At 39.7% G+C, this 9,790-nt stretch overlaps 1 protein-coding gene across 2 annotated transcripts; it reads right to left on the minus strand.

Annotated features, from left to right (window-relative positions):
• Nucleotides 1–1,393: 1,393 nt before the first annotated feature.
• entpd4 (ectonucleoside triphosphate diphosphohydrolase 4) lies at nt 1,394–9,426 on the minus strand. Of its 2 annotated transcripts, none has more exons than XM_083905412.1 (13): nt 9,193–9,426; nt 8,274–8,372; nt 7,968–8,165; nt 7,685–7,890; nt 7,383–7,533; nt 7,009–7,112; nt 6,700–6,759; nt 6,449–6,579; nt 5,093–5,259; nt 4,678–5,002; nt 4,094–4,179; nt 3,848–4,009; nt 1,394–2,531 (listed from the first exon to the last, which is right to left on the minus strand). In XM_083905412.1, exons 2-13 carry the CDS (start codon nt 8,279–8,281, stop codon nt 2,297–2,299), a joined length of 1,833 nt encoding a protein of 610 aa, XP_083761538.1. In that variant the 5' UTR covers nt 8,282–8,372; nt 9,193–9,426; the 3' UTR covers nt 1,394–2,296. The 2 variants fall into 2 exon arrangements, with proteins under 2 accessions (XP_083761538.1, XP_083761537.1); XM_083905411.1 differs by having other exon boundaries at nt 6,425–6,579.
• Between the last annotated feature and the right edge of the window lie 364 nt (nt 9,427–9,790).

The raw sequence follows: 9,790 nt of genomic DNA on the forward strand, positions 1-9,790 counted from the left end.
TTCGAGTCGAACCCGAGCTATAAACCCTCTTGTGTCACTCACCAATCGGCTGAAACACAAGCTCCGAGTACAAAGCACTGGGGGAAAGTGTGTGCGGGCGTGTCGTCGACTGAGTGTGACACAGCAGTGACTCAGCATTATCGGAGTGTGGCGTGTTTTTTTTTTGTGTTTTTTTGAAGAACCACTCGTTGCTGCAGATTGTATTCACGCGATCACAAAAGGAAGCCGCGACGGTGACCTTTCGTACCTGTCAAGGTCAACCTCAGTCAATCAATCAATCAATCTTAATACAGAGTTATAGATAAGTCATATAATAACATTATACATATACTAATGATACATATACATATATTAATGAAAAAAATGTAAAGGAATAAACTAAGAAATTAATACAACGAAAAATACCGTAAATATACAAATAAAATCTAAAATCAGATCAGCAGAAAATAATAAGCAAACTTTAAAGTTGCACTAAGTAGGGTCAACATTAATACTACTAAATACCTATTTAAAAATAATACATAGGTAGACAATTAAAAAGTAGGGGAAGTAGTGAAAGAAATTGTGTAAAGCTTTGCGCAAACTGGCAAACATAAATTAAATGGGGAAACTATATAGGAATTCAGTTAAAAGACACATTAAAAAGCTATGTCTATAATCTGCTTTTAAAAGTATAAACACATAAATTGCATTAATTGATATTTCAGCCGAGATCTTTGTGAAATGTAAGCGTCCGTCAGCGGAAAACAAAATCATCAAAATGCTAAGAGCTGGATTAAAGACCGTGATGATTAACAGTGTTTTAAACAGTGTTAATTAACCGCTTCCATGACGTGGATTAGAGATTAAAAGGACTGAGCTGTTTTCATCAACACGTTAGTGAAAGAACACAAAGGCAGCAGCAGGTGTGATTAGATCACACGGTTAAACACTTTTTTATATGTTAAGCAGTCTTGAATAAAATACCTTATACCAGGAAAGTATCATGAAATGACTCTGGTAGAAGTTGAAGTCACTTTTTTACAATATTACTTCAGTTAAAGTCCTAAAGTATATGAGTACTTAAGTATCAAAAGTAACTTTCTGATATAAATTGTACTTAAGTTTTAGAAGTAAACGTATTAAAAAAGTGAGGAGTTAGGTTGTCTTTCAACAGGAAGGTTGCAAGTCCTTGACCAAGACACTTAACCCCGTATTGAAGCGTGTGAAACACGAAATAAACAGCCTGACGAGTATAAAACCTCAGACAACTTTATTACTAAATTACAATGTGACAACATTGATTTTCGCATTCACCTGTGCAAACGATTCACTAAAATCACTCTCGTCATATAAATAACAGGACACATGCCCTCATTTACAACCCCCCCCCCCCTCATCACAGCAGTGAGAAACGACAGCTTCTGAAAATGAAGCCGGGACATAAACATACGTATACTTTTAAATGAAAATAGCATCCGATATTAACAGTCTGCTAACCCAGCCGCGAGAAGACCGGTGGGGGCTTTGAGAGAGATTTACAGCTTACACATGAAAAGATAAGACGGAGGTTTTTTCCGAGAACAGTGTCAAGACATGTTATGTATTGCACTATACAGGCAGAACAATTCTGGGGAAAGATGCACCAAAAAAAAAAAAAAGGTAAAGTGCTCCTCCCACTGATTATAAAATCTTACTTGTGAAGACACATGATCATGCACATGTAAAAAAAAATATATATATATTCAGGGCATGATTAGAGTCAAAAGCTGGCTAAGAAGATCGTCTCTGACTCTTATCGTGTCCTGCAAAGAGAATATCGGCCGTTACCATCAAACCAGAGATATGTGGTTCCACTATTTCATTAAAATGGAACTCTAGTGTACACTTGACTGTACTTTTCTGCCATCTATCCTGATATTTGTCTTTGTTATCGTACAAATAGAACTGCTCTTATGCAGGACACATTTCCGATTCAACTGTTTGACAATAAAGTATTATCATCCATCCATCCACTATCTACTGCTTTATCCTCCACCGATCAATCGATAAAGTTTTAAGTACAGATACAATCTTTATGTGAGATTGTAGACGGGATTCCCTAGAGAGGAGAGTACCACTGTGTTTATCTTTGAAGAACTAAAAACAGAAGACGCCTGGAGGCAGAGGTGGTGAAAGGCAAGACAACTCCTTCTAAAATAAAAGATATTTATATGTCAAACGGAAATAAATTAAACGCGAACATTGGTTCAGCAAAGCCCGAGGCCTCACGCGAGTGACCTCCTTTGTCCAAAGCTCAGTACCAGGGGGAAACAGTCTAGAGGTTGACGGGGAGCGTGGGGGAGCCCAGCCCCGCCTCCAACCACGGCTCAGAGGACGGGGTGTAGCGCTGCGCCGCGTTCCGGTGGATGCGCCGCAGTCTCATCAAGTACAACATGATAGACAGCAACACGATCAAGAAACAGGCCAGGAATAAGTAGTGGTTGTTGACAATGGAGAAGCTGTGCCGCCAGTGAGTGTGCGCGCCTTTCAGGGTTTCCTGTTGGATGTCCCTGGAAGAGGCCACAGGAAATAAAAATGAATACATGACAAAAAATAAAGTATCCATCTACCTACCTAATTTGACCCTACATATCTACCATCTTACCGACCTACATTACCTTAACTACCTACTGACATACCTAATCTTAACCTACCTACATTTCCTTACCCTACATAGTTGCTACTCACCTACCTAACCATAACCTACTTAGCCACAGTACCTACATTACCTTCCCAACCTACATAACATTAACCTACAGTACCTAGCTAACCTTACTCTACTTACTTATCTTCATTACCTTAACCTTACCCTACATACCCACCTACCAAACCTTATATTACCTACCTACAGTACCTTAACCTACCTACCTACATTACCCTACATATCTACCTAGCCTTAACCTACTTACAGTACCTTAACCTACCCACACTACCTTACCCTACATATCTACCCAACCTTAATCTACTTACATACATTACATTACCTGAACCTACCTAACTACATTACCGTACCCTACATACCAACCAACGACATAACATTAATCTACTTACCTACAGTACCTAGCTAACCTTACTCTACATTACCTTAACTTTACCCTACATACACACCTACCAAACCTTATATTACCTACCTTACAGTACCTTAACCTACCCACATTACCCTTCATATCTACTTAACCTTGACCTACTTATTGACAGTACATTACCCATACTGAAGCACCTAAACTTAACCTAACCCTAAATACAGACCTACTTGACCTTAACCTATATATCTAGCCCTTTCCTACCTACCTACCTACCTTGGTTAACATTTTTTTGAGCCTCTGAATGAGAAACAATACACTCGGCTGAAAACCTGCAAAGCTGGAATCTTATTTAAAGTAAGACGGATGTTAATGCGCGTTATCAAACTTTAAACCCACACCCATATGATTCTTTTATAGAGCAGTAGTCCTTTTAAAAATCACCATGACATGACAAAACGCTGGTGTTGTGTGTCATTTTTGGCCTTGCCATTGTTTATTTTCACTGCCAGGCTAAACCTGGTAACAGTATATTCAGACCAGAGACATTCCTCGGGTCATGTTCAACGAATGAATGCTGGAAAAAAAAGTCACTGTGACCGTGAACCCTAAAGCTAATCTTTAATAGAAATCACATTTTGAGTTCTCCACGTACAGCATATTCAAAATAAGTCTCAAAAAATAGCCGAGAATAATTTTCGCTGAGCAGATTTAACTCCAGTAGATGGGATTTCAGTCTCATTGTCTATCATTTAATTAAAGTGACTGAAAACCGAGCCTGGGTGGGTGAGAGAAGATCTTACCTCAGAGGCAGAAACCGTGTCCGGTAAATTATAGCACCAAGAGTCCACTGGACCTCCTTATCGTAGACCAATAGGGCAGTCTTCAGGTTTTTATAATTCGACGGGAAAGAAAAGCCCGAGTGCAACACTTCATACATCCACGCCGATTTAAAACACTGGTTCCTGGAGATGAAAGCACAAAAGACGTTTTTTTTTAGAGGACTCGTTGAGCTTTATAGACATTTCTAATAATCTCTCAAGACTTACTTAAGTCTGTGAAGATCAGCGTGTGAGGCATACAAGCCAGAGTCAAAGCGTTCCCTCAGAGTCTTCCACTGGGTGGCGCAGTAACTCTGCAAATGCAAAGTTACCAGTGATGAAAAGGCAGCAATGGTAAATGAACCACTTAATGTCCACGGGTTAGGGTTAGGGGTTAAATTAATGATTCATTGGTGAAGAACACAGGGTTTTCAGCTACTTCTGGTTTTCTCAATATAACAAAGAAATAAAACTGAGTCATATTGAATATCACATACTTTAAATAAACAGCTTTGCAACTTTAAGCCAATTGTAAACAGAACTTTGACAACTTTGCAACTTGGTACACATATAAATATGATCACTGTTACTGTAGAACTACTTAATTCAAACTCGCCATAGGGCATTTCCAGACTGTTCTACACAAAACAATCTACGAGTCATTCAATCTTTCTAAACCTCTATGCTGTCGAGATGAATTACTGTCACTTGCATGGACAGACAGCCAACCTTCTGCCCCCTAGTGGTTGGCTTGGTCATAGCAAGAAGACTGTTTAAGGACCCTTGAAAGAATTACTCTGTGCAGCATTTACCTTCGCAGCGCGTGTATACTTGGAGGAGCTATAATCTCCACCCATGCGCAGCACGTCCTCCGTGCAGTAGTAGAACTCTGAGAAGCCGTAGAACTGACTGTTGGCGTAATCGATGGCTGGTTGGTAGATGCCATTGAGGGAGGTTTGGGTATCGTTGGTGCGGTTCATGTACGGTTGGAGAATCAGGCGACACTGGTCAAAGTCTCCTGTGCCTCGGAGGTGGAGCTTCTGGGTCGATACCCCGATCTCATCCCGCAGGTCCACGGGCAGACACGGGTCCAGGAGAGGAGACTCCGCCGTCTCGCCGACACGCTGACCTAAGAGTCTGGATGAATTGGTAACACCGTGTTAGCTACGACGCAAGACTATTCTCAAAAAAAGAAAAATGAAACAACCAAACAGACGCGTCTCTCACTTATTTCGAGTGGCGGTGTTTACGATCAGGTTCTCCTCGTATCTTTGGCGAGCAGCATTTCCTCCAAACCCCAGGAAGGTGGACACATAAACGCGATAAACGTGCTCCGTGCGGTGTGCATCACATCCCAAGTTAAACTCCGCCAGTAAGTTCTTGGAAATTTCCTCCTAAGGAACAAAACAAACAAAAAAAGAAAAACACCTGAGAATGAGGACACAGAAATAACAGACTGCTTCAAGCGCAACCTACAGATAGCGACAGAAGGAGCAAGGCAACATTCAGATGCTGAAGCCTGGTTTATGCTCACTGTAGTTCAACAGAAATTACGTTAAACGTGAGATAAGTTAATGTCCTCAGTGATCCATTACATGCAGATAACCTACAACTGTATATGCCTGGCAGTAAAATGCATCCTGGCCTGTGACAGCATGAGATTAGGTCTAGTTTACAGACGCCTTATTCAAATACAATGCCGACATCATGTCTGTTGACCGTGTGAAAAATGAATTAACATGTATTGGTGAAGTTACATGTTGCTGCTAAATCTGTGTTGGAGAATAAAAATAGCCTTCAGTTAGCGTCAAAACTCAAAAGATATCTAGTTTGTCCATTGTAGGTTACTGTAAAAAAACATGGTGGTCCATAAGTTAGCCTCTGTAGAGCTGACCCTGCACCTGTTACAAATATAAAAGGCTCATTCTTCAATATATCACAAGATATTTACACACGGTTTCTTAGAAGACTGACTGTATGTATGTATATATATATATATATATATATATATGTGTGTGTATGTGTGTGTGTGCTCATGTTCATCTCCACAAGTGAGAGAAGGAGAATAGATGAGAGAAGCTGATAGAATCTCTAAACTCTACACACACACACCGCTATAACATGACATAAAAAATGTTTAACATAAGAAAAATGTGTTATTACGCAACAGTCAGTGTTAATATTGTTAATATATAGATCTGAGGACGCAGTCAGGACAGATTGGGTGCTTTCAGACCTCTAGGATCTCTCAGGACAGTTGGTCTACAACACAACCAAAACATCCAAACACTGATAACGTCCAACGGTCGCTACATAAACACATTTAACGCCTTGATATACTCAGTCCTCCATCCTGCTTGGGAGTCATGCAGCAGGCTTACAGTGTACATTCAACAGTGATGAATGGAGAGAAGATCATCTCCACAGGGACAAAAAATGGAGAATACAGGTCCAATTGGGGAGGGACAGATGTTAGAATGAGGAAGAAGAAGAAGAGCAAAGGGTGAGTGACAAAAACCAAAGACAACACAAGGACATAAATTGGTTGTGGATAATAACCTGCTGTGGAGACGCAAAGCTTACAGTTTTGGGCACTTCGTATGCGATCTGTGTTGAAACGCCGCCCATGTCCAGGACACCAGCTGTTCTTTTTCTCACCACCATCTCCTGCTGATCGCTGCCAGAGATGTTTACCTCCACTACAGCTTCGCCATCTTGTTGACAACAGACAGGACAAGATCACTGTATGTAAATACTGACTTTAATCCCCACAATTGTGCCACTGCTTTTAAATACGTTTGTCATTAAAGCATTAACCCGACTTTGGCTCTTACCGTTGTGCACATGGTTAAATCTTCCCAGGACAAAGTTAATTCCAATCCATGCATAGACACCTGAAATTAGAACACTTATCAGAGTTATTGTATTATACAGACTTTACCTGCATTGTCAATGTCCACCTGTTATGGTCAAAAACAATTAGATCTACACTACCAAGCGGAATTGCACACCAGCGAATTTAGCAAATGAGCATGCATGCTTTATTTGAGTGTAGGTATCAGAAATTAATTGAATTATATTAAATAATGTTTATTATATAAAAATGAAAGTAGCACATAAAGTTTTTTATTCCATTTATTTACCTTCCTGTTTTCCAGAAATGACTTCCACGTGGGAGTCAGAGAAGAGGAAGTTGAAGTGGACTGGGATGTCTGTGCGCAGATCTTCAAGAATTGCTTCTTGTTGACTGAGATTAAACAAACAACAGTATTATTATTATTATTGTTATTATTTCATTATCAGTGACAAGTTTTCCTTTGAGTTGATTACCGGTTTTCACAGTTAGGTTGGCTGTAGGAGATTAAAACAGGTTGGATTTAATCCAAACCTGCTTTTGTTTGTCAGGTTCAAGCCAGAAAAGTTGGCATCATGGCCCTGTCCATTTTTCCATTTTGAACATTTCTTCCACCGTCTCATTTAAACCATACAACGTTACTCTGGTTAAGCCCAGTCGTACCTTTCAGGTAAGATTCTCATCCCAGCTGTGCAGAGTATATACAAGGGGGTTTCCTGGTGCTTATTTTTGGGAATGTGTTGGGCTGCAAAGCTCAGCAGTGGAAACATATAATTACTGGCTTTCTGTGGTGTTTTAGCCAATTCAGAGATACCTGCGAGGAAAAAAACAACACAAAGACCAAATATAATATTTAAAAAAAACACACGTAAACTAATTTGAGTTTTTAAAAAAGCAAGTTCTAGTGGTTAAATAGTTAGCATCCCAAATTTAAAAAATGCTTTGTTAAAAATAAGGAAGCTTACCTGGTTTGATCTTCATGACCACTGGCTTGCGGTGTTGATCTCGCATTTGCCGGATGTCCAACAGTTCATGAGGATTACCATTATGCTGGGGCCAGCAGTAAACAAATATTCTTGAGCCACTGCTGCCACAGTCCACCACCAAGCCATAATTCAGGTTGGGGTTGCTTGTGTCTGTTGCATCGATGTCAGTCACCCTTGCCAAATGCCTTTTGGAATCAGCAAAGAAATGTTAGTATAGATGCAGCAAATATAACTTTAGACACTTTAGCAGCAGTTGGGTTACCTGTGGAAATGATTCTCCTCTCTGATCCAGGTGGCGTGCCCCTTTCCAGAGACAAGCAGCATGTAGAACAGGCCTATGAGGCACAGCACCAGGCTGATGAAGACCAGCTGTCTGAGAGAAGGGCAGGGGAGCCGAGGAAGAACCTGGGACGACAGACTGAAATGCCACGAGGCTGGGAAAAGGCACGAAAAGCTGATCCTGTCGGCAGGGTAAAAGAAAGAGGAGACTCGGCAAAGAATACCTGACGTGTCACAGACAAGTGAAAAGTGAATAAAATGAAACCACGTAAATTATAATAAAACCAACCTTGCCATGGTGCAATTTGTATCCAAACTGAGGCTACAAAGGAACCGTATTTGGTTTATTCCACTGGCCCATCCTGTTTTCCCCAGCTGTCACCATGACCTGCCATTTAGAAACAAGGAAATATCTTAAATGTGTGAGCATTAACAAGGCAAGTTCTGCAATGGTGTAATGTGCCTCCAGGCTTCCACGTCACCTCTCAGGTTGACAAACGGTTATTAATATTAAACAGTTGTGGCCTGTCGTCGTGCAAGGAAACACTTTTAGTTTACAAAGGCAATTAATTAATCAAATAATACAACTCTTACAGATGCAATTTGCCACTTTTTACTATTCCGTCCTCTGGAAATTAAAGATCTGACTCATACATGTTGGAAATATTTGTAATGTGAAGCATGTGTACAGTGTATAACGTCTATCTATGGCCATATATAAATGTCTGTTCTTACATTAATTTCTGTTCTATAACACGTTAACTACTCTTAGTCAAGCTCGTAAACAGAAACATTTAAGTAAAGTGGCGTTGTATAAGATAAGTCATTAGAATTCAAACACAAAATGGTGCATATTATGTGCTAACTTGGCTAAATAGCAAGTAGCAGGAAAAAAATGTTCGGTATTTTCTGACAGTTAACAAGTTGTTTTAGAATCAAGGCCATGACAACCATTTTGTGCCGAAACCAGCAGATATATACTGCTAAGATACTCGTCTCTGTTAAAAAGTCCAGTCGACGCTTAAATGTACAGTTAATTCCTCTAAAATTAAAAACACAATTTACCCAAACGATAACAGGCAACTTAGCGGAACACGTTAGCTGTTAGCTTTGGAGACTGGCTATGGCAGAGAGCTAAAATAAGTCAACAATACACACGTCACGTAAATTATACACACGTTCGTGGCTTTTATGTGTTCGGTACTTACAAATAAACAAGTGAATGTCCCGCATTGTCTCGAGAATGTGGCTTTTCGTAGCTTCCGAGTGCTAACAGCTGGCTAACGTTTTAGCCAGTGCGTGGAGCGTCATGCCTCCGGCGAGTGACGTGTAACTTCGTTCGCGGTGTGTTTGATTTTGTTCCAGCGTTGCCCGAATCGCACGGAAAAAAGTACAGTCAGTGGAAAAATGTGAGCCGCCCAACGCTCACCTCCAATCGGGGGCGATTAACAACCAAGACGATGGCGCTTACTTTTTTTTTAATTTTTTTTTTTTTTAAATGAACTTTATTGACAATGAACACAACAAACATGGCATCACGGTGTCCCAGAAACAGCTTAACGTGATTAAAATATTAAATAATAATAATAATAATTACTTAATTAACTTTATCTGTATAGGAAAAAAGTAAAAATAGTAAAATATAATACTATTTTATATGTTATATTTTATAATAATAATATGATATAGTAAAAACAACAGTTTACAACGTGCTTTTACATTACACGACAACACATACACTCATAAACAGTATAAATAAAACAAATATTAAATTGATTTATGGTGCTTACAAAGAAAGAGAAATGA

Source organism: Microchirus variegatus (assembly GCF_963457635.1).
Source record: "Microchirus variegatus genome assembly, chromosome: 18".
Taxonomy (NCBI): Eukaryota; Metazoa; Chordata; class Actinopteri; order Pleuronectiformes; family Soleidae; genus Microchirus; species Microchirus variegatus.